The sequence below is a fragment of the Periplaneta americana genome, chromosome 7 (genome assembly GCF_040183065.1).
Source record: "Periplaneta americana isolate PAMFEO1 chromosome 7, P.americana_PAMFEO1_priV1, whole genome shotgun sequence".
In the NCBI taxonomy this organism is placed as follows: Eukaryota; Metazoa; Arthropoda; class Insecta; order Blattodea; family Blattidae; genus Periplaneta; species Periplaneta americana.
This window is the reverse complement of record NC_091123.1, coordinates 185002363-185029206: the sequence shown is the minus strand read 5'-3', so window position 1 is coordinate 185029206 and position 26844 is coordinate 185002363. Positions and strand designations below refer to the sequence as shown.

At 37.2% G+C, this 26844-nt stretch overlaps 1 protein-coding gene across 3 annotated transcripts in view; it reads right to left on the bottom strand.

Annotated features, from left to right (window-relative positions):
* Window positions 1–26844, bottom strand: part of LOC138703833 (E3 ubiquitin-protein ligase ZNRF1) — a 248870-nt gene that overhangs the window by 120201 nt on the left and 101825 nt on the right. Inside the window, exon 1 of one of the 3 annotated variants that reach the window (XM_069832044.1) lies at window positions 1255–1593. The exons of the other annotated variants lie outside the window; for them this stretch is intronic. Within the exon in view, the coding sequence (XP_069688145.1) occupies window positions 1255–1330 (76 nt within the window). The 5' untranslated portion in view covers window positions 1331–1593. Of the gene's footprint in view, window positions 1–1254; window positions 1594–26844 lie in introns of those variants that run through there. 3 annotated transcript variants of the gene reach the window in all.

The window sequence follows — 26844 nt, the reverse complement described above, 5'->3', positions numbered from 1 at the left end:
GATTTGTTTGTACAGGGACATCATTTTATTTTTACTAACATTTTTAATATTAACTTGCCTATACCTCTGGATCAACGCCGTTTCCTATCCCCTTCCACGACTGGAGTTCGATGATACTGACGTAATATACAAACAAATCACTTTACTATGTATAGGAGGGGAGAAAAGTAGTTCATCCATTTATGTAAACTAGGAAATATTGCGCTTTTGAGTTTGATAATTTTCATTAGGTTTTTGTTTAATCAAAATACAGTACAGTATTAACAATGAGTGTTTTTACTCACGAACTAAGCTGTCCATGTGGACGTATTCATTATGCAGTGTATATTATACTGTCTACAACACATTAGCATACAATAAAGAGAATGAAGTTAAATTGAAAAATAATCATAATATGGATATTTAAACACATTTCGATGCAGGCTTCAGTTCTAATGTGCATATTATCGCACTATAGCATATTGTACTTATTTCCAATTACCAGTTCTTCGTACTAGTAATTCATGTTGAAATAATTCTGTACCTCTCTATAAAAGAGTACCTTACGTACTGTAAATTCAATCTTCACTTCTGCCCAAAAAGATAAAATTACTCAGACATACTATCTACTGTCCATCCAAGTGGTTATGTCGTAGGGTCGTAGAAAGGAGAGAAATCACGTGACAGTTAATTACTTCACAAGGCCCTTTTATTTAAGTTATTTTAAACAGTTGTATAATATTACGTAGACGTCCAATTCCTAACAGAAATTAATGTTCTCAGAAAAGAGCTAAGACAGCCCAGCCCCTAGCTGGCGAATAAAAGCTGGTTGGGGAAACCGAGATACGACGTAGGCAAATGGACGACAGTACCTGTGCGAAAATGATTCAATATTGAAAGCTCTTTCGTCACTGGAAAATGTGAACATATTTTTGGAACGTACTGTGGCTACTATGACTGTATATGCGGTCTTGGATCTGTGTGGAAGACGGTTGAAGGGGTGGGAGTGAAGTACATTCAAAAACTCAGGTACAATAAAAATTGAAGTAAAAATAAAATGATGTCCCTGTATATTACGCCAGTATCATCGAACTCCAGTCGTGGAAGGGGGTAGCAAACGCCGTTGATCCACAGGTATAGGCAAGTTAATATTAAAAATGTTAGTAAAAATAAAATGATGTCCCTGTATAACTCCACAGTAATAAATGGTTTTGCTGCCAGGTTTCACTCGCTCACGCACTCAGACGGGATGATGGCGCGTGGGATGTAACTCACCGTATAGCACTCGCCTGATCCTGTACGAAGAATCTTGCTCCGGTTCGGGTACACAGGACCCAATGATAATCCCCATCACATTTCATCACATCACGTGACCGTCTTCATGCCATTTTGCAGAACCAGCAGCACGTGTCGGATTCGAACACACGCAAATCAACATAATATCCCGTGCAAGCAATTTAGGGCCCGCACAGTAAGAAGATGTTCCGGCAGGCACGTGACACACAAAACAAAAAGCCCCCTGTAACCCGGGTTACGAACCCCCATCCACCGAGCTATCGGAAGCGCTGATCCGCCTGTGCAGGTCAGCCAGGTTTTGCTTGCCTAGCACGGCTGTCCCCCTACATCGATCCGGCCCCCCAAAACAAGCGAACGGCGCACGGCGCAGGTCTGCCGCCGCTCCCCTCGCGGCCGGGAGACGTCATGCTCCGCTGACGAGATCCTCAACTCGAACCCAGGAACCCGCACAATAATGCGCCCGGCTGCAAGCGTAGCGGGCGATGCCATCGCTTTGTTTGGGGCTGCAGAATCTGCGCTGCTCGATCGCTACATGTTGCAGTCGTGCAATTAGCACCCTACTGATGAAGGGTGTGCAGAGAAACTCCCTTACCCCACAGATACATCATCATCATCATCATCATCATCATCATCATCATCATCATCGTCAAAATATTAGGCCTACAGTGGTGACAAGACGTCCTCTTTTCGAGGATATGCCCTCATTTTTTGTCTCAATTATTTATTTATTTATTTACTTATTTATTTATTTATGTATTTATTTATTTAACCTGATAGAGATAAGGCCATCAGGCTGATGGCCTTCTCTTCCCCTCTACCAGAGGATTACAACAACTCCACTGTCCATTTCTCCAATCCCTGTGGTCATTTGCAAAACGCAGTCGTTCAACTCGATGCATCCTGAGAAGTCTGGGACCAGTTGCAGGTCTACTTGATATCAGTCCACTTGCTTTCAACCTCCTTCTAACTGTTTTGGCCGAAATTGGGCGTCCATGCATGTTAACAAATTGCTAGGCTACACTAGTAGCTGGCAGGTTGCGCTCCCTAAGAACTCTCAACACCATATACCTGTCTTCATTTGGATTTGTAGCTCTTGGACGACCCGAACCTGGTCTTCTGGTATATTCTAGGGTCTCTCTAAACCGTTTTATGGCGTCATGGGTTGTGCTTCTAGCCATATTCATAACATTTGCAATGTAACGTACACTGCGTCCATCATCGTAAAGGGCTACAGCTCGAGCCACATCTTCACGTCGCATCTTGTTTTAAGACAAATGTTACAACCCCACTTAAACTCAGAAAATGTAAAAATAAAGAAATAACGAATGATAACGATAATGAAGCACAAAATGGTTGAGACAAAATTGTTATAGCTGAGACTCCGAAAGCAAAATTGGAATATTTGGTTGTAATGCTTGTTTATAAAACAAAAAACAATCAACAATGTATACACATCTCCATAACAACAGATGGCTACCATAATATTGTGTGAGAAGATAATGTTTTGCAAAATACCAGCAAATATTAAAGTGTCCGGTTTTTTTTGTCCCTGAGTGTACAATATTAAGAATACAATTTCAATTATAATTACAATTAATATTAAATTTACAAATACAATAAAAATCAAAGTACTAAAAGATAAACTGATTAATAAAAGCTAGACAGTTTATTGTAAAAGTTACGAAGAGAGAAACATTTGTTTTTATTAATTAAGTAAAAATTAAACCTACTCTACGCAGTAAGAAAATGCTTAATAATGCTTAATAATTCTTTGCCCGTGAACAAATTTTTGTTCCCTGAAAATAGCACCATTAATCATAAAAAGTGTTCTCTATTGACGCCTTCGCAGTTTGTAATGGCGCAATGCCAATAGTTTCAGTTTTTTTTCGATGAACAGCACTACTGTTGACAATAGAATCTCTAAAAGTTCTATAAATCGCTGGTAAAATAAAATTTAAAATATCAAGAATTTTATAAATATTTATTAGAGAAACCTAAACTCTTGCAGACAATATCGCCTTTAAGGAAGTATAAATAAATTTAGTACCTTTTGTTTGTTTTGTTTTTCCTTCGTAACTGTTCAAAGTCCTTAATTTCACTGTCTTACTTACTGGCTTTCAAGGAACCCGGAGGTTCATTGCCGCCTTCACATAAGCCCGCCATTGGGCCCTATCCTGAGCAAGACCAATCCAGTCTCTTATCATCATATACCACCTCCCTCAAATCCATTTTTATATTATCTTCCCATCTACGTCTCGGCCTCCCTAAAGGTCTTTTTCCCTCCGGCCTCCCGACTAACACTCTATATGCATTTCTGGATTCGTCCATACGTGCTACATGCCCTGCCCATCTCAAACGTCTGGATTTAATGTTCCTAATTATGTCAGGTGAAGAATACAATGCGTGTAGTTCTGTGTTGTGTAACTTTCTCCATTCTCCTGTAACTTCATCCCTCTTAGCCCCAAGTATTTTCCTAAGCACCTTATTCTCAAAGACCCTTAACCTATCTTCTTCTCTCAAAGTCAGAGTCCAAGTTTCACGATCATAAAGAACAACCGGTAATATAACTGTTTTATAAATTCTAACTTTCAGATTTTTTGACAGCAGAGTGGATGATAAAAGCTTCTCAACCGAATAATAACATACATTTCCCATATTTATTCTGTGTTTAATTTCCTGCCGAGTATCATTTATATTTGTTACTGTTGCTCCCAGGTATTTGAATTTTTCCACCTCTTCAAAGGATAAATTTCCAATTTTTATATTTCCATTTCGTACAACAGCCTATTCTCGTCACGAGACATAATCATATACTTTGTCTTTTCGGGATTTACTTCCAAACCTATGTCTTTACTTGCTTCCAGTAAAATTCCCGTGTTTTCCCTAATCGTTCGTGTAGTTTCTCCTAACATATTCACGTCATCCGCATAGACAAGCAGCTGATGTAACCCGTTCAATTCCAAACCCTCTCTGTTATCCTGGACTTTGCTAATGGCATATTCTAGAGCAAAGTTAAAAAGTAAAGGTGATAGTGCATCTCCCTGCTTTAGCCCGCAGTGAATTGGAAACGCATCAGATAGAAACTGACCTATACGAACTCTGCTGTACGTTTCACTGAGACACATTTTAATTAATCGAACTAGTTTCTTGGGAATACCAAACTCAATAATAATAATAATAATAATAATAATAATAATAATAATAATAATAATAATAATAATAATAAAATTAAAAATGCTTTTTTTTCTAAATAGGGCCTTGTATTATTACTCATACGCGTATTCTCTTAATAGACTAGAGGGATAAATGTTAAGATCGTGGCGATATTACAGACTATTTTGCGTCGGGGAAATAATAAATTTAGAAACAAACAATGAAGCCTCTTCTAGTAAGTTAAGTTCAAACAGCGTTCTTCTCTTGCTTGTTACCATGGCGGGAGGCTTTTCTGCAGAGATACATTCGTCCATGGCTTTGCTAGACCTAGACGTCGATAATGATAGTAGGGATGGAAGTGCTGGTTGCTATGACAGTGAATTTTTTTTTTATTTCAGCAGATTATTTTACGACGCTTTATCAACATCTTAGGTTATTTAGCGTCTGAATGATATGAAGGTGATAATGCCGGTGAAATGAGTCCGGGGTCCAACACCGAAAGTTACCCAGCATTTGCTCATATTGGGTTGAGGGAAAACCCGGAAAAAACCTCAACCAGGTAACTTGCCCCGACCGGGAATCGAACCAGGGCCACCTGGTTTCGCAGCCAGACGCGCTGACCGTTACTCCACAGGTGTGGACGCTATGACAGTGAAGGTGGACTGAAAAAAAAAATATATATATATACTACTAGGTTCAAAACGTTCCCGGAATTTTACTAACATTTTTCGTATTAATATATAACAAGGGATATTATACATTTGTTTTGTTGGTAACATTCATGATGTCATTTCCTTAAAGTTTGTTGATAATGGCAATTATTGGTTTTGAGTTGTAGGCAATTGTTTATCATAGTGTTTTGTTTGTTCGTCGCATTTTGTAATTATGTCCACAGAGCAAAGTACAAACATCAAGTTCTGTGTTTTGCTGGGGACATGATCAGTATGGCTGATGAAGATGGTGATTTCTTAAACAAAATGAAACTGGTGCTACTTGTACGACCCAGTCCCTAAACGACAGTCATCTGAGTGGAAATCGAAAACATCTCCTCGGAAGCAAAAATTTCCTAGGGACACTTCCAAAGGCAAAGTTATTTTAAATGTTATGTTTTATTTAACGACGCTCGCAACTGCAGAGGTTATATCAGCATCGCCGGATGTGCCGGAATTTTGTCCCGCAGGAGTTCTTTCACATGCCAGTAAATCTACTGACATGAGCCTGTCGCATTTAAGCACACTTAAAGCAAAGTTATGTTGGAAGTTTTCTTCGACTCTCAGGGTCTCATGCACCATGAGTTCATTCCAGAAGGTCGTACTGTAACGAAAGAATTGTACGTAGAAACCCTCCGTCGCCTCTGGGACGCAGTGAGAAGGAAACGTCCAGAAAAGTGGGTAGAAAACAACTGGTTCCTTATGCATGACAATGCACCTGCTCATCGCGCAATTATTGTAAAGAATTTTCTTGCCAGGCACAACATAACTGCTTTGGATCACCCACCATACTCTCCTGATCTCTCACCACCTGATTACTTTCTGTTTCCCCGTCTGAAAAGTCATCTGAAAGGACGGAGATTCAATGCTGAAGAGGTTATCGCAAACGCGACGAGAGCACTAAGACGGGTTTCACAAAATGGCTTCCAGGCCTGCTTCCAGGAACTCTACACGCGTTGGCAAAAGTGTGTAGTTGCGGAAGGCAACTATTTTGAAGGGAATGCTGTAGAATAGTGTTTAAGGTACGTTGTTTCTATGATGCTAGCAAATTCCGGGAACTTTTTGAACCTAGTATGTATGTATATATATATATATATATATATATATATATATATATATATATATAATTTGAACTGGTAATGGAAATTACGGGAAAACGGCTGAACGGATTTTAATAAATGGCACGTCATTTTGAAGCCTTGAAACCAAAGTTTTTCGGAAAAATAGTAGTTTTCAGTGAAATGTCAATTTTCCTACATAATTTTCCTATTTTCCAAAATCCATCTGTCGTCAGTTTTGAGAACTAGCTAAGTGCATTCAGGAGAAGCGAAGCGAGCATCAAGTCGGCCGTGTTGCATTTCAGAATAAAACAAAACGCACACTACAGTAAACAATATTACACGAAGGCCGTGATCTGCAAGAATGCTGACATATTTAGAGCTCAAATTAAATTGGTTATTAAAAACCTTAAGACTTGCTAAAAATAATTTGAGGTTTGATTCTGTGGTGTGTAATTTTCTGAGTACAGCTGTGTATTGGATAATAAAAACTACAAAACTTGAGCTGGTTTGATGACATTATTACCATTAGAAATTAAATATTATTATAGTTAATGCCATGATGCGACTATTTTTCATTAAGTATACATATTAATGCTATATTGATGATATGAAAGTGAAACGTTTTGGGGTTATGTAAGTAGATGTAGAGAATATCTTAAATTAGATCTTCATTTCTATAATTTAGTGAGTGGCGGCTACATAACTACAAAACTTACGTAAGATAATAATATTGTTACTAAAAATCAAATTATATTTTTATAGTTATTAATCAAGTGGGGTTGGTTCTTTTTCACATACTTAATGGCGGTGTGGTGTAGATATTTATATGCGTCATTCTCTTCAGTATTGGCTCGAGAGAGCGGAAAAATTGCAGTTCCTAAGGAAAAGCCAAAAGGTATTACTTATTGATAAAATAAGAAGCCTACAAAATTATGTAGTCTCCCGATCATTTCAGCAAGATCTCTTAGTAGGATGAAATGATTTTACCGTCTACATTTCAAGCTCTCCATGCAGCAGATATACCAAGATTCTATGTTTATTGTTCGAAAGCATAGCAAACCTGACTTTTTTTAACTTTCGCGTACAATTCACAATGATCTGAATTAGCTATTATTTAGTCCCACATGAAAAACCCACTGATCGTTCTGACATTGTTACTTGCGTTTTCGCGTTGAAACTCAAAAACTGAAGGTGGATAGGTTGAAGAAACAGTATTTGGCATAAAAAAAAACATTCATAGGGAATATGTTTCATTATTATGGAAGCAAATAACTTTCAGAATGTCTGGTATTCTTTATTGAAAATAAATCTGAACAATTTTTATTTGAATGCCTAATTTACTTAGTTTGCAGCATTTGCTGTACAAGCCTCTAGTAAAAGTATAAACTGCAGTTTACATGTCGCGGAAATAAGCTGTACACACGCTTTGTCCAGCATAAATATCAAAGACCACTTGAGGAGATGCAGTAGCGTGACTGGGCCAAGGCTAGGCACTACGAGATTAAGAAAAGCTGTGGAAAACTTTAATGATATCCTGTGATTTATTACTAAATCAAGTAGCAAAATCACACACAACGCAGTGCAAAATTGTACGCTGTGCACTTCGTAGAAATTAACAAGGAGGCAGGGTGGCCTTGCAGTAGTTACACGTACTCTGTACCATTGCTGTAAATTCCACAGTAATTATAATATACAGGGTGGTTCAGACCACCAGTAACAGTCAATTATTTCGGAAACTAGTGCATTAAAATTTTCGAGACAAAAATATTTATGACTGAACCACATGTGAACTTTCGCTTGAGCTTGATTTCATCAATCAGCTCTAACAGGAAGTAGGGTCAGTGGCGTATCACTTTAAAATTTCAAATGGGAGTTGGGGTCAAATAGGGCACCACTTGATAGAGATTTTCAAAACAAACAACTTTCATAGGAAACGTTTTTATCAATTCCTACTCTTTCAATGAGAAAACGTACGAAAATGCAATGGGTAATTCCGACCATCCGTGTCTTTTATTTCGGAAACTAGTGCATGAAAATTTTCGAGACAAAAATATTTATAACTAAACCACATGTGAACTTTCGCTTGAGCTTGATTTCATCAATCAGCTCTGACAGGAAGTAGGGTCAGTGGCGTATCACTTTAAAATTTCAAATGGGAGTTGGGGTCAAATATGGCACCATTTGATAGAGCTTTTCAAAACAAACGTTTTCATCAATTCCTACTCTGCCAGTCACTTGACGACGCCGAAGTATAAGGAGTCACTGACAGTGTTAGAAGAAGAGTACAGGTGTGTGCTGCTCAGAACGGCAGATAGTTTGAACGTTTATGAAAAATTAATGGAATTGTCCAGCCTTTCAGTAACATGTCAACATTAATAATTGTCTTGTTTACATTTTCATCTTGTAACATTTCTCAATATTGATGACATTGTCTTTTTGTACGTTTTCTCATTGAAATTCATGAGGTAAAACATTTTGAGGAGATGCTATGAAGTTACGTAGGAAATAATAATAATAATAATAATAATAATAATAATAATAATAATAATAATAATAATAATAATAATAATAATAATAAACTCTGCCAGCCACACCAATGTTTTTGCGGGGGAATTGCTGATATTTACGGTTATCATGCACTCAGCTGTGCGAGGAGCAAGGGTCGCATTCCCAGACATACATCACTCAATGATATCATTAAAAGATCTCTGACTTCTTGTGGCATCCCGTCTCTTTTGGAACCACCAGGTATTAGTCGCGCGGATGGTAAACGACCCGATGGTCTCACCTTAATTCCATGGTCTAGAGGAAAATCTTTAATTTGGGACTGCACTTGCGTTGACATTCTAGCTCCATCTCACTTGCCGAATACCTCCAGACACGCAGCATCTGCTGCTGAATTAGCCGTGAAGAAGAAAGTCAATAAATATGCTCATCTTTTAGACAATTATATCTTTGTCCCCTTTGCTGTGGAGACCTTCGGTCCTTGGAGTCATGACGCTAAAGTTTTGGTATCTCAAATCGGCCAAATTTTGATCTCCATTACTGGTGATCGCCGTTGCACTACTTATTTGCGTCAACGCTTAAGTATTGCTATTCAACGCGGAAATGCAATGAGCGTTTTGGGTACTCTTCCAGAGTCCAGCCCTTTGGACGAACTTTTTCTCCTGTAAAATTTTTTATCTCTATGTAAATGTTTACATTTAGTGTTTATATATGTGTAATTGTAACGGTGAAAATATTGTTAATCCAATTATTTTTTATTTTTTTTTTTTCATAAGTGTATATTATTTTTGGGAGTGTTTTTGTAAGTAATTTTATGAGGTTGTTATTGATATGCTGATAAATTATTTGTAATGATATTTCAATCGACAAATAGGAATAATATATTTATCGTAAACATTTAGAAACTGGTTTCCTGTGGATCTGAAATACGGTATTTATAGAAAAGCACGATATATAATCGAATAATAATAATAATAATAATAATAATAATAATAATAATAATAATAATAAAATTAATAATAATAGTAAAACATATAGAAGAAGAGTTTATTCACAAGTGAGTCATTAAAGTAACACAATGTGTGTGTCCTCAAAGAAAAAAGAACTTAGAAAAAGATATCATCATGATGATATACTCTGGTCGGCAGGTAAAGGCACATAAGTAAAAAAAAGTCGATTTTTCTGTTGTACCTAATCACATAAGTCAAGTATTTTTTTCTAATGTTTTAAATAATAAAATTTCTTGTATTTTAAATTGAAAAGGGTCTTACTTTAACCAACATACATGAATTTCATTATTATACTTATATTCAGTTAACAGTAAATTTAAAAAAAAAAGTATCTCCTGAAAAATTCATTTTTTTGACTTACGTGCCTTTTTCCGCCGACCATAATGATATGTTAAAGTTTTTGATGAGCTCATTTTTAATTACTTTCTTGTTTGCATAAATTTGAGTTTTTAATTCTTTAATTTTGTTTGTAATAAATAAACTAGTTCTGTTTTCATTAAGGGTAGTAATTATTTGTACTGTTGTGTAGGTATATATACGAATAACTACTGAGCAGTAGACAATCTCGCGTACGCAGCAAATGAGCTAGATGGATTTTCTGCGATCTCTGTGGAACGCCTCAAGGTATAAAAGTGCTCACCACTGGGATAAGCAATCATTCAAATTGCCTACTCTCAAAACATAATTACTATCTTGTGCTTTCAAGCCCGAAGTTTGCGATATGCTTCACAAGCTATGCAATTAAATTATCTAATGTAGTTGCTCTGCATAACATTCAATTGTACCTATTAGCTTAATGGGGAATTTTACTAAACGTATTTATAAAAATACCGAGCGGAATGGTCGAGGCGGTGTCGTCTCGGACTCGCATGCGGGAGGCCCTGTTCAAATCCCGAGGACAGCTAATTTCAGTGCGGGTTTTTTCAGGGTTTCCCCACTCGCAACAGTCGAATTCCGGACTGGAACTTACTTTCCATCCTCTTTTCTTTCATTTCATTTATTATATTCCATAGATCTTACATTAGCAATGAGGCTTTAAGATGTCGAACAAGTCAAAATTTTACAAGATTGCAATTACAATCTTTTAAGATTTTTTGGCGAGATGTAGTGAGATGAAGTGAGGCTGAGGATTCGCCAAAAGATTACCTGGCATTTGCCTTATGGTTGGAGAAAACCTCGGGAAAACCCAACCAGATATTCAGACCAAACGGGGGTGAAGTGAAGTGAGGCCGAGGACTCGCCATAGACCATCTGGCATCATTCCCACGGCTGAGGAAAACCCGGAAGAAACCAACCAATTAGACCAAACGGGGGATCAAACCCAAGCCCGAGCGCAGCTCCGGATCAGCAGGCCAGCGAGCCTGCCGACTGAGCTACATCGATGGCTCTATTAAAATATACAATACATAGCCAATCAGATTATTAAATTTACAAACGCAAACGATTATTCATCAGCTGAGCTATAAAATATAATACATAGCAAGTAAGTTAATTCAAATTAAAGGCATAAACAACTCAATCAGTTGGGATATACAGAAATTGATAATATATATGCAAATTACTTAAAATTACAAGCATAAACAATAAATTCATCAGTAGATCTATACAGATTACTATTCAATTTAAAGCATAGGCTATACAATTCCTCAGCCAAACTATACATCTACTCCGAACGTTCTGTCCATTTATAATATAGTCTGCCCAAGGGCAGGTCTTTCACTGCAAACCCAGCATTCTCCAGTCTTTCCTATTATCTGCCTTCCTCTTTGTCTCCTCATATGATCCATACATCTCAATGTCGTCTATCATCTGGTTTCTTCTTGTCTCGAACTCTTCTTCCGTTCACCATTCCTTCCAGTGCATCCTTCAGAAGGCAGTTTCTTCTCAATCAGTGACCCAACCAATTCCTTTTCTTCTTTCTGATCAGTCTCAGCATCATTCTTTCTTCATCCAGTCTTTCCAACACAGCTTCGTTTCTTATTCTGTCTGTCCATTTCATACGTTCCATTCTTCTCCATATCCACATTTCAAATGCTTCTAGTCGCCTCTCTTCACTTTGTCGTAATGTCCATGTTTCTGCCCCATACAATGCCACACTCCACACAAAGCACTTCACCAGTGTCTTCCTTAGTTCTTTCTCCAGAGGTCCGCAGAAGATGCTCCTTTTTTTATTAAAAGCTTCCTTGGCCATTGCTATCCTCCTTTTGACTTCCTGGCAGCAGCTCATGTTACTGCTTATAGTAGATCCCAAGTGTTTGAAGCTGTCCATTTGCTCTACTGCTTCATTTAGAGTCCGCAAGTTTACCTTCTTTACTTTTCATCCTGTGACCATGGTCTTCGTCTTGTTGGCATTTATCTTCATCCCATACTGTTTACAGCTGTCACTTAGCTCCAGTAGCATATCCCTTAGTATCATCTCCTCTTCTGCTAACAACGCATATCATCAGCAAATCTGTTGCACTTTATTCTTCTTCGTCCTACTATCACCTCTCCCATGTTCTGAAAAATCACTAAATCCTCCAAGTAGATGTTGATCAGGGTAGGTGATAAAGGACATCATAATAATCAGAATTGTAATCTCACACTCTTTGTACTCGAAAGGGACTCGCTGGTTCATTCAGCATTGTACAAGGCCAACATCGCTCAATACATGACAAGACAAATATAGGAAGATGAGTGGGACGACAATAATCTTTTCCAAGTCGAACGTTTAAGTGAGCACTTAGTCAGGAAAAATGTCTGTTACCATTATACGCGTATGCTTCTTGGTGGAAGCGCGCCGATGCAACCCACGACATATCATCCTCCCTGCATATTGTAAAGGATACAAACGAAATAGCTCTTATTAATACAACGCGTATAAAGTTTTTAATTTATTTCACACACATCATAATTAACACGCATTCAAACCCATACTTACAATCACACAACCATTAATCCGGAATATGTATGATAAGAGTTTGTGTTAAATTCTAACGTAACTTGTTTACATTTTTCGACCTATTAATTATTATGCGCAACTACTAAATGTACATAGGCCAAATAGAAATGATCGGGACGAAATTGATATACAAACTGCTGAGCCATTTATACCCGAACCCAAGCTTTCAGAAGTCCAAATTGCGATAGAAAATCTGAAAAAGTACAAATCTCCAGGTATCGATCAAATTCCAGCAGAATTAAAACAAGAGGGTGGAAGTGCATTATACAGCGAAATTTATAAACTTGTACTTGCTATTTGGGAAAAGGAAATTGTACCAGAACAATGGAAGGAGTCCATAATTGTACCTATTTTTAAAAAGGGGGACAAAACCAACTGTGGTAACTTTCGAGGAATATCACTTTTGTTGACGTCGTACAAAATTTTGTCCAATATTCTTTTGAGAAGATTAATTCCGTACGTAGATGAAATTACTGGGGATCATCAGTGTGCTTTCAGGCGTAATAGATCGACTATTGATAAGATTTTTTGTATTCGACAGATAATGGAGAAAAAATGGGAGTATAAGGGTACAGTACATCAGTTATTCATAGATTTCAAAAAGCATATGACTCGGTTAAGAGGGAAGTATTATATGATATTTTTATTGAATTTGGTATTCCCAAGAAACTAGTTCGATTAATTAAAATGTGTCTCAGTGAAACATACAGCAGAGTCCGTATAGGTCAGTTTCTATCCGATGCTTTTCCAATTCACTGCGGGCTAAAGCAGGAAGATGCACTATCACCTTTACTTTTTAACTTCGCTCTATAATATGCCATTGGGAAAGTTCAGGATAGCAGGCAGGGTTTGGAATTGAACGGGTTACATCAGCTTCTTGTCTATGCAGACGACGTGAATATGTTAGGAGAAAATACACAAACGATTAGGGAAAACACGGAAATTTTACTTGAAGCAAGTAAAGCGATCGGTTTGGAAGTAAATCCCAAAAAGACAAAGTATATGATTATGTCTCGTGACCAGAATATTGTACGAAATGGAAATATAAAAATTGGAGATTTATCCTTCGAAGAGGTGGAAAAATTCAAATATCTTGGAGCAACAGTAACAAATATAAATGACACTCTGGAGGAAATTAAACGCAGAATAAATATGGGAAATGCGTGTTATTATTCGGTTGAGAAGCTCTTATCATCCAGTCTGCTGTCCAAAAATCTGAAAGTTAGAATTTATAAAACAGTTATATTACCGGTTGTTCAGTATGGTTGTGAAACTTGGACTCTTACTCTGAGAGAGGAACATAGGTTAAGGGTGTTTGAGAATAAGGTGCTTAGGAAAATATTTGGGGCTAAGAGGGATGAAGTTACAGGAGAATGGAGAAAGTTACACAACACAGAACTGCACGCATTGTATTCTTCACCTGACATAATTAGGAACTTAAAATCCAGACGTTTGAGGGCATGTAGCACGTATGGGCGAATCCAGAAATGCATATAGTGTGTTAGTTGGGAGACCGGAGGGAAAAAGACCTTTGGGAGGCCGAGACGTAGATGGGAGGATAATATTAAAATGGATTTGAGGGAGGTGGTGTATGATGATAGAGACTGGATTAATCTTGCACAGGATAGGGACCGATGGCGGGCTTATGTGAGGGCGGCAATGAACCTTTGGGTTCCTTAAAAGCCATTTGTAAGTAAGTATTAATTATGGGCCATCTTCAGAACTGGTCGTTGCTGGTCTTGGCGCCTCTTGTTTTGTTTCCTGTGAGGGTGTGTTCGTGTGGTGTAAAGTGGAGTCAAAGAGTGTGTGTGTGTGTGTGTGTGTGTGTTCTGAAATTGAGTTGTGTGTTGAGAATATCGTTGGGGTGTGTTTTTGTGTGTTTGTATATTTCATATTGTTCTAGTGTGTTGAGTTTCTGGCTTTTTGGTTGGATGTGCAGTATTTCCATTTCTGTGTTGATGTCTCTCTAGGTGTAGTTAGCATTTGTGATGTGTTCTGCATACTGTACTCCAACCAGGAGAAAGTCTCAGGGGAATGAGACGCAGCGGGGTGATGCTGTGAAAGAATATTGATGTCATATGGTCACACACGAGGGTACACGCATCTCCATTGGCTAACTCTCAAAGCACAAACGATAACACTGATACACATATACTTATACTACCCTATTTACAAAATTAGATCACGGTTAATTTCCTGGTCTTTTAATCCCTCCATACAGGAAATAACATATGCAGGAGAGCGCATGGTTTTTAAACTGACGTTATAACGGTAATATTATCTACCTACAATAGATGACGCAATAGTAAGCACATTCCTTTCACGGTTAATCTCCTGGTTGGAGAACAGTATGTGGAGGTGTTTTGTAATTTTGTTATGGCTGTGATGTATTCTTTGTAACGTGTCTGAAATTATCTGCCTGTCTTTCCTATGTAGAAGTTGTTGCAAGTGTTGCATTTGAGTTTGTATACTCCTGTGTAGTTGTATTTGTTTCTTTGTGTTGTTTGTATGTTGAGATGTTTTTGTAGAGTGTTATTTGTTCTGTATGCGATGTTGTAATTTAATTTCTTGAATGAGGTTGCAATCTTGCGTTTTTTATTTATTTTTTTTTTTTCGTATGTTAGTGTGATATATTTTTTGTGTTCTTGTGCTTGTGTTGTATTCTTATGTTTTGTCTTAGTATTATGTTGTCTATTATGTTAGGGTTGTATCCGTTTTCTTGTGCCATGTATTTGATTGTGTTTAGCTCTTCGTTGTAATGCTGTTGGTTCATTGGTATGTTGAGTAGTCTGTGTACCATTGTTCGGAATGCATTAATCACTTAAAATTTCTATGAATCCCATGTCATCTTTTTCATGTTGAGAACCGAACTGGAGCCCTTAGGGTCCATAGCTATAAGCGTTACCTCCAAGACACAGAGTAATTATGAAGTACATAATAACATATGAGAAAATTAGAAAACAAAATGCAATAAACTCTGTTACAAAATGTTCGAATAAACCTGGAATGATTTTGTAGATGGAGACGACGTATTTCACTGCTGCTTGCCGTCTCAAGTGAGTAGCCGTTCGTTCTATAACTGGAATCATTATTGTGCTTTAAGAATTCATTCAGCCCAGGGTTCTCTCCGCTTAGCGGGATTTCACCTGAAGCCCACATTTCAGCTTTTCTTAATCCGACATCAGACGGACACTGCGTCGGACTAGTACGACTTAGGGACAAGCTCCAGGCAGCACTCTGACAACGAAAAGATATCCACGTAGTCCACGACGCGGCCATATAGACCGGCCGCCTGTAGCCATTTCGTGCTTTGATCACGATATGTTCATGTGTTAGTCTTTCACTTTTAGTTACCGGTATTCTTTATCAGGAAGCGGATTTTGATGTGCTAAAAAAACTCTAAAAATGGCCCAAAAATGCTAGAAATAGCCTAAAATGATGAAAAAATGACATAAAAGTGTTAGAAAATAGCCTAAAATGATGAAAAATGACCTACAAATGTTAGAAAATAACCTAAAATGATGAAAAATGACCTACAAATGTTAGAAAATAACCTAAAATGATGAAAAAAGGCCTAAAATGTTAGAAAATAATCTAAAATTATGAAAAAGGCCTAAAATGATAGAAAATAACCTAAAATGAAGGAAAATGAACCCAAAAATATAATAACCTAAAATTATTAAAAAGGCCTAAAATATTAGGCAACCTAAAGTAATGAAAGAATAATTTAAAATGTTAGAAAATAACCTAAAATGATGGCAAATGACCCCAAAAATATTAGAAAAAAGCCTAAAATGATAAAAATGACCTAAAAATGTTAGAAAATAACCTAAAATGATGAAAAAAGGCCTAAATATGTTAGAAAATTATCTAAAATGATGAAAAAGGCCTAAAATGTTAGAAAATAAAATAAAATGAAGGAAAATGAACCCAAAAATATATAAAATAACCTAAAATGATTAAAAAGGCCTAAAAATGTTAGGCAACCTGAAGCAATGAAAGAATAATTTAAAATGTTAGAAAATAACCTAAAATGATGAAAAAAAGACCTAAAATGTTACAAAATAACCTAGAATGATAAAAAAATGACTCCCAAAAAAAGAAAATAACCTAAAATGATGAAAAAAATAACCTTAACGTGTTAGAAAAGAAACTAAAATGATGAAAAAATTTACTTAAAAATTTTAGAAAATAACCTAATATGACGAAAAAATTACCTAAAAACGTTAGAAACTAACCTAAAATGATGAAAAATGACTCCACAAATTTTACAACATAACCTAAATTGATGAAAAAATGACCCCAAAAATGTAAAAAAATAACCTAAAATGAAAAAAAAAAGACCTAAAAGTGTCAGAAAATAACCTAAAATTATGAAAAAATGACTTTAAAATTTTAGAAAACAACTTAATATGATCAAAAAATAACCTTAAAACATTAGAAAATAACCTAAAATTATGAAAAATGATTCCAAAAATGTTAGAAAATAACCTAATCATTTTTCTACTATTACTCGTACCTACATATTACGTTAGTGGATTATGGTGATTTTCTAGATGACAGGTAGAATTTTCTTTTACCAACTTTGTTTCGAATTTCCAGTACTGACAAATATAACTGGCAGTTAGTTCATAACTTATGTTAACAGCAATAATTATGGTTTGCTGTAAAGAAATCCGATGAAATGGAAGTATAACTAGGCTTGTGAAATTTGAACGTAATTAATAAATAATTACTTAGTAATACCGGTATTAATATTAATATCAGTTATTATTATTATTATTATTATTATTATTATTATTATTATTTCAGTATATGGCGTTGTGACTCTACCTTCTTTGGCAACACTGAAGAGACAGTGAAATTAGCATTTTAGGAATTGTTCTTACGTGATCCTCAGTATAGCTACTGGTGAAAGGTCGGACTATTTTATGCAATACATTAAGGTTACATTCTATCCTTGAGTGAAAATGTAGGAAGTCTTCAAATGCAACGAGTTGCGTGTCGAATATGCTTGTTGTGTTAGTAGGCCTATATCTCAGACATCCGCCTATTTCAAACATTCTCTAATAGAATTAGCTTAATGTGTGTAAACCTACACCTCGCAGGCGTAGGGCATGGAGGGATGGATTACAGGAAGGCATTTTTTTACATTAATGACAGATTTTTTGTCGGAAATCAGATGAGCCTTAAGGCCCATTCACAATGAAAATTAAACATAACCGTAACATAAACACAGAAGTTTGCGCCCAGGCTACCAAATGGGATCATTCACAATGATTCACATAAACATTACCATTAGACGTTAACATGTAGGTTTGCAAACTCCAAACTTTCATGCTTATGCTTACGTGATTTGCAAACAGAACACAATCGTGGAGCGCTGAAGTATACGACAGAATATGAGGAAATAGCGTCGTTGTTATGTTTCCATGGTTACCAAGTATCTTTGCGGTTATGTTTATGTTTCCATCGTGAATGTTCTTGATTTTACCGTAACGTTTACATTTTTAAGTTAACGCTTACGTTATGTTTAATTTTCATTGTGAATGAGCCTTTACTTATGAGAGAATTATCATATTTGTGTGCTGCCTGCCAAGAAGAGTATGAATTCTTATTTCTGTCTTAAGATAACATCGGCGTTGAATATTTATTATTGTTAAGTACGTCGAAGCTACATTTTACCAGCAATTTAAAAATAGATAACAAAACCTTTACTGAAAAAAAAAAATCTTTCACACAAAACTCACTGTTGTGAACAACCGTTCACTTAAAAATGTAACAACGGATTTTTAAATGTCCGTAATCTCTGACTCAGAGTAAATATTTAAAATCGCACGCAACGTGAAAGAGCACTAATCTCATTCGTTCTCATCTCCATCTGTACTTTTTGAGGTTCTACTAATGTTTTATAATGTAGTATAATGAATAAATGATAATATTCAACGCAGGAAATAAGAGATGCATCATGCTAGCTGCTAGCAAAGCGGATCCTGGTAGGACCCTACACAAATATTTTAACAAAATCTTGGTAGACTAAACAATGGCCTGATAATATGTTGGTTGATAACACCTTCAAGATACAGTTCGTCATTCGAATGACCGGATTCACAGTCTGATGCAGAGAGGGGGGGGGGAGTTCTATTTCCTGGTACTATTTGAATGACCCATGTATTGTGGGTCCCTATCATCACGGCATGGCGCGTCCTCAGGTTGCGGATAGAGGAGACGGCCTCCAGATAGGCTATTATTTATTTATTTATTTATTTATTTATTTATTTAACCCGGTAGAGATAAGGCCATCAGGCCTTCTTTTCCCCTCTACCAGGAGGGAGAGGGTAGCTGCAAATATATTGAATAAGCAGTCGCGGACAACCGATAAGGGATGGTCCTCCAGCTTGTGGGTTGGGCGAAGGGCTAACAACCCATCACCGTAAAAAAAAACAGCTTGTTACGAAACCTTACAATAAGCTTCGGAATGGGACTGATTCTCTGGCACGACCACAGCAAAGAAATAAGGTTATGAGATTTGGTACGTGGAACGTAACTACGTAGTCTCTACATACAAATTCCACAATTTGGGACATCTGGCCGACATCTACGGCTGACCAATAGGATCCAGAATACAAAGCAGAGGTTAAATTAAAAATGCAATATGATTGCGGAGAGAATACGGAACAATGATAAATTTAAAAATAAAGTACAATTTGATTTCGGAGAAACATGAGATGAAAATACGTTGAAAAGTAATGAAATGAAGTAAAAAAAAAATTACATAGTGTTATACAAGTGATTGTGTAAAATGGATAATGAATCTCTCAATACCATTAGACAAATTTTGTTAATGTCCACATTAGAAAATTTAAGAGAAAGGAGAATGGTTTTGGTTACCTTAAATGAAGTTCCCCTAGCGCCAAAAAGAAGTCCTTTCACTTCCCATGTATTAGGGAACATTAGTAACGAAAGAACTAGCTAGATATAGAATAGACTTCGTGGAAGTACAAGAGTTTAGGTTAGGTGGGAATGGCATATCACAAATAGGAGATTACTTGTCGTATTATGGGGAAGAAAACATTAATCACCAATTAGGAACAGGATTCTTTGTTCATAAAAGAACAAAATCAGCAGTAAAAAAGATCGAATTTATCAGTGACAGGTTATCGTATTTAGTACTTAAGGGTAGATGGTGCGATATCATAGTTATAAATGCTCATGCCCCTACAAAAGAGAAAGACGGCCATATAAAAGATAGCTTGTATGATTGTATTCTTCACCTAACATAATTAGGAACATTAAATCCAAACGTTTGAGATGGGCAGGGCATGTAGCACGTATGGGCGAATCCAGAAATGTATAGAGAGTGTTAGTTGAGAGGCCGGAGGGAAAAAGATTTTGGGGAGGCCGAGACGTAGATGGGAGAATAATATTAAAATGGATTTTAGGGAGGTGGGATATGATGATAGAGACTGGATTAATCTTGCTCAGGATAGGGACCAATGGCAGCCTTATGTGAGGGCGGCAATGAATCTGCGGGTTCCTTAAAAGCCATTGTAATTAAGTATTTTAATGATTGTAGTATGCAAATTAAATTATACATATGTATTACTTTTCGTACAGTTAAAGCTTATGTCCAACCAAAGAATAAACATCGCTTCTTTTAGTCTCTATAGGATCTTTAGTAAATTCTACCACTGAGTTTACAAAGTTCCGAACATTTTTTTTTTCAATTCATCCCTATCTCGCAGGTCAAATGCTCTGTCAGTCACTCCATGTTTGTATGAATAAAATCTTATGTTATCGAGATTCTCTGTGGGGTTGAAATTAGACGAGTTTCCACGCCAAGTGGGTGTTCTCGAGTTCATTTTCATTACAGAAGAAACATGACTAATTTTTTTACAATTTTTGCATGATTCTGCTGAAAGACGCCATCTCCATTTAAAAATTCGCTTTACAATGGGCTGAAAAGTTTCAAAACATGTTGGGGGCAGTGAACTTTCCAGGTACCTTTCGACTCGTCATTTTTAACCCGTTCACTTTGAACCTAACAATATGTGACATGTAATTAAAACCATCTTTGTGGAAAGGTCAGCATGTTCCAATTAATTTTCAGACGCTGTGTTCTCTTTAAACGATGGTGTAAGCATATTAATATAAGTACCAGCTATATTCTAAAAACAGTCCAACATTATAATTTAAGATTTTCCCCAGTGTTGAACGGCATGCGAAAGTTTTAGGCTTTTGTACCATGTCGCAGAAACATCCAACGCTTCGAAATCACGTTATCGGCTTCGTCAGGAAATGCAAGAAACGAGAAGCTATTTGTTGAATCACACTCACGGACAGGAGAACGCGAATTCGATTATGCGCACTGTTCAAAACATACAGAGGTGAGCCTGCCTGGAGAGAAATAAAAAATAGGTTGCAGCCGCCAAATTACTCTTCAAGGAACGACCACTCATATAAATTGAGGGAAAGAAGACAGAGGACGGACACTGGAAAGTTTTCTTTTCTCAATCGTACTATCAGGGACTGGAATGCTTTACCTGCAGACTTACTAAAGGCTTTACTAACAACCAAAAATGTATTTAAAAATAGGCTTAAGGACTTTACTAATAGACGGTAGTATATTATACACAACTATTTAAAGGGCGTAATTGATATTTGTTATTTGAAGTGTTGTATCAGTGAAGAAATATGTCAGTGAAATGTGTTTATGTCAGTGAAGCTTTATAGTTTATAGCAGTAGTCCAAAGTATTTGAACAGTGAAATGTTTCTGAAGTGTTAGAGAAATCAGGATAGTATCAGTGAAATGTGTCGTAGTTCCAGTGCAGTGAGTGAGTTGTCAGCGAAATGAGTGTAGTGCTGAAAGGTACTTCTGCATGAATGAACATATCATACTCGTGGGTTTTAGTCCGAACTTAGGGTTAAGATATAAATTAGATTTGATGTGTAGAACTGCTCTAAACTTATTTTTCTGAAATGTTCGTGGTGCAAAGTTCCACTGTATTTAGAACATTTTTACAACGGTATGTATGTATGTATTTATTTATTCACACTGCAAATGGGTATATACCCGTTATTACACTCAATAATGACAATTAATAATAAACACAACTAATAAAAACATTAATAATAATAATGATAATAATAGTAATAATAAGGAGCATCCTAAATTAAATAAAGCACGATCACTTAAAATAACATTTAAAGTAAATCTAATTTGTATCTCAACCCCAAGTACGTACTAAGACCTACGAGTGTGATAGGTTCATACCTGCACAAGTAGGTACCTTTCGGTACTACACTTATTTCGCTGTCAACTCACTCATTGTACTCATTCTACCCTGATTTCACTATCACTTCAAAACCATTTCACTGTTTAAATACTTTGCACAGCCACTATGACGTATAGAACTTCACTGACACAAACACACTTCACTTACACAATTTAGACTTCACTGGCACAACACTTCAAATAACAAAATATCAATTACACCCTTTAAATAGTGTGTATAATATACTACCGTCTATTAGTAAAGTCCTTAAGCCTATTTTTACCTACTACTGTTAGTAATTTCAGGTATGCTTACAATTCCTTATCATTTCTTCATAGACTATTCTATAGTAAATTTCATGAATATTATATATCCGATATGTCATTTTCATAACTTATATACATATTTTTTTAGTTGGTTATTTAAGGACGCTGTATCAACTACTAGATTATTTAGCGTCGATGAGTTTGGTGATAGCGAGATGGTATTTGGCGAGATGAGGCCGAGGATTCGCCATAGAGTACCTGGCATTCACCTTACTTTGGGGAAAACCTCGGAAAAAAACCCAACCAGGTAATCAGCCCAATCAGCGGGAATCGAACCCGCGCCCGAGCGCAACTTCAGAGCGGTAGGCAAGCGCCTTAACCGACTAAGTCACGCCGGTGGCTTAACTTACATTATTTAAGAAGAATTTGACAGTACGGTATGCAGCTAGATTAGATTTATTGTCTGATATATCTAGCATATAGCACTGTTTGCATTAGCTCTTACAGGCTTGGATTGAAGTATGTGAAAAAAATCATATCTCGAAAACTAGGCCCTTTCCGGACGTAGAAATTTATAAGGAGGTTTCTTATTTGAAATGAAGGAGAAACAATCGTTGTGCAAATCCATTATCACATCCTTGTGAGCAGTAAGTGTTGTAATTCTATTAGCTGGCACGCACGGTACTCCCTTGGTAATGGCTGTCTAAATATGTTTATTTCAGCGAAAACCTCAATCGATTTTTGTCATGGCAACTCGCTACTTTGTGTAATGAATAATTTAAAATACATGTTGTCATAGTTAATTCAATTATTTTGGTTCGTTCATAATTTTACTTGACGTAGCATATAGCATTAATACTGTCCACCTGTCACTGTGTACACTACGTCCGGCTTCAAATGTGTCTTCCAGATACGGTAATGAAATGAGACATTAGCTGTAACGTCTATCTTAATTCCAGCCCATCCACAACACTTCTGTATGCACTGTAACGTGAGTACACAAATTATTATCTCGTTTGCGGTATCTTGTGTTTACTCAGTATACAACATTGTGAAAGGAAATGGGACGAAATTACGAGTGAAACTACGCAGAGTTTCGTTCACGAGGGAGCGCAACTGAACTTCAATCTTTCAATGAAAATAAATTGGCGCCAGTAACTTATCAATGTCATATGTAACACGCAATACAATTTATTTAAAACGTCTCAGTTGAAAAGGCGCTGTGCTAATTGAAGACACTCATAAACTCCTCAGATAATTTTAACCTTGTAAGATTTTACGGTATATTAGATTTACGAAAACATTCTGTAAGGCTACTAAATAAATAGACCTATACCTGAAAATTTCACTTTTCTATACGAAAAGTTGAGAAAATATTTATTTTGAATAAAAAAATCAAACTTGTGAAAAATGAGCATTGAAATTAAAACTTACATTCTTATAATGCACTTATACTTCTCAGGCAAATCTAAAAATTACCATGGATACAGTTTTAATAAGTTCTCTTCCCTCTATCTATTGAATCAGTGCTGGCCATTCCTGAACATAGCTCGACCAAGCGGCATATACCACCTCTTTCGTCTATCTCTTTCCTTTCCGCTGTAAAGCGCTCAGGCTCTCCTGGGCTCTAAAGCGCGCGCTTGCTCCTGTGAGCATCAATCGACATGCCTGTCCTAATAGATGAAGTCCATTTAAAAGCCACTGATTTGATTTTTGTCTACATCATCTCTAAATTATATACAGGGTGTTTCAAAAATAGAGGGCATAATTTCAGGTATGTATTCCCCATATGTAGACAGTACGAAAAGTTCATTACAACAGGTGTCCGGAAATGCTTGGTTTCCGAGTTATGGCCTTCAAAACAGTAATATTCACCGAAACGTTTTTCTTCCCGCAGATAGTTGTCTTTACAACAGACGTTCAAAATGTCCACCTCCTGCTAAAATGTCCACCTCCTGATTGAAGACAGACCTCACATCGATGTCTCATGGCCCTGCGGAAACGATCCCAAATTCCAGGAGTATTGCGTATTTCCTCACAACCTGCCACAATTCGATTCCGAAGGGATTCCATGTCAGGCACCGGAGACGAATACAATAATGATTTTACATGGCCCCACAAGTAGAAATCAATAGGGTTGAAATCAGGTGAGCGTGGAGGCCAAGCAATTGGGCCACCTCTACCTATCCATCGATTAGGGCACCTCTCCTGGTACAAACGACGAGCCAGCGCAGCATTGCCGTCCGCCTTACCGTACATGAAGTGCACCTCTGCCAGCTCCTGATTTCAGTACATGTCACAAGTACAACGCCAAACACAACACTCAGTGTACTCTTCGCCTCGGAATCAACTGTTGGAGTGTCCTCTGTTAATATCTTCTGTCACGGCACCTATCTGCGGGAAGAAAAACGTTCCGGTGAATATCACTGTTTTGAGGGCCATAACTCGGAAAGCAAGGATTTTCGGACACATGTTGTAATGAACTTTTTGTATTGTCTACATGTGAGGAATACATACCTGAAATGATGCCCTCTAATTTTGAAACACCCTGTATATTTTTTTCAATATTTACTTATGTTTGCTGACGACCATGTAATTATATGAAAGAAAATATTCTACAAAGAGCCTTGTATGGAGTACATATTACAGTAATTATAAAATACTGCGCCTGTCAAATCCCTTCCCTACTGGACCTGTCCCTTAAGTCCTTTAGATCGGATTCTTCTCTCAGTCTTACAAATCTCTCTTTTCTCTCTCGTAGGCACACCGGTCTTATGAATGAACGACGTCCGCTCTCCGGAGTAACATGACGCCCCGACATTTGCTAGCCACAGTGTCCCTGAGGAGAGCATTGCGTGAGCCGTAAGGTGAAACCTTCACGCTGCTTCAGTTCATCCTCTTCATATCTGCCTATGGGAACACTTAACACCTCATGAATCTTGCCACAAAATTTCCAACAGGAAAAAATTTTCTCGCCACGTCAACAGCGCTGCCTCAAAACTTAAATACTACTAGGTTCAAAAAGTTCCCGGAATTTTACTACCATTTTTCGTATTAATATATAACAAGGGATATTATACATTTGTTTTGTTGGTAACATTCATGATGTCATTTCCTTAAAGTTTGCTGATAATGGCAATTATTGGTTTTGAGTTGTAGGCAATTGTTTATCATAGTGTTTTGTTTGTTCGTCGCATTTTGTAATTATGTCCACAGAGCAAAGTACAAACATCAAGTTCTGTGTTTTGCTGGGGACATGATCAGTATGGCTGATGAAGATGGTGATTTCTTAAACAAAATGAAACTGGTGCTACTTGTACGACCCAGTCCCTAAACGACAGTCATCTGAGTGGAAATCGAAAACATCTCCTCGGAAGCAAAAATTTCCTAGGGACACTTCCAAAGGCAAAGTTATTTTAAATGTTATGTTTTATTTAACGACGCTCGCAACTGCAGAGGTTATATCAGCATCGCCGGATGTGCCGGAATTTTGTCCCGCAGGAGTTCTTTCACATGCCAGTAAATCTACTGACATGAGCCTGTCGCATTTAAGCACACTTAAAGCAAAGTTATGTTGGAAGTTTTCTTCGACTCTCAGGGTCTCATGCACCATGAGTTCATTCCAGAAGGTCGTACTGTAACGAAAGAATTGTACGTAGAAACCCTCCGTCGCCTCTGGGACGCAGTGAGAAGGAAACGTCCAGAAAAGTGGGTAGAAAACAACTGGTTCCTTATGCATGACAATGCACCTGCTCATCGCGCAATTATTGTAAAGAATTTTCTTGCCAGGCACAACATAACTGCTTTGGATCACCCACCATACTCTCCTGATCTCTCACCACCTGATTACTTTCTGTTTCCCCGTCTGAAAAGTCATCTGAAAGGACGGAGATTCAATGCTGAAGAGGTTATCGCAAACGCGACGAGAGCACTAAGACGGGTTTCACAAAATGGCTTCCAGGCCTGCTTCCAGGAACTCTACACGCGTTGGCAAAAGTGTGTTGTTGCGGAAGGCAACTATTTTGAAGGGAATGCTGTAGAATAGTGTTTAAGGTACGTTGTTTCTATGATGCTAGCAAATTCCGGGAACTTTTTGAACCTAGTATGTATATCTGAAGAGATTCAGTTTTACATGGTGACTTCCTTACTTACTGGCTTTTAAGGAGCCCGGAGGTTCATTGCCGCCCTCACATAAGCCCGCCATTGATCCCTATCATGAGCAAGATTAATACAGTCTCTACCATCATACCCCACCTCCCTCAAATCCATTTTAATATTACCTTCCCATCTACGTCTCGGCCTCCCCAAAGTCTTTTTCCCTCCGGCCTCTCAACCAACACTCTATAAGCATTTCTGGATTCGCCCATACGTGCTACATGCCCTGCCCATCTCAAACGTCTGGATTTAATGTTCCTAATTATGTCAGGTGAAGAATACAATGCGTGCAGCTCTGCGTTGTGTAACTTTCTTCATTCTCCTGTAACTTCATCCCTCTTAGCCCCAAATATTTTCATAAGAACCTTATTCTCAAATATCCTCAATCTCTGTTCCTCTCTCTAAGTTAGAGTCCAAGTTTCACAACCATACAGAACAACCGGTAATATAACTGTTTCATAAATTCTAACTTTCAGATTTTTTGACAGCAGA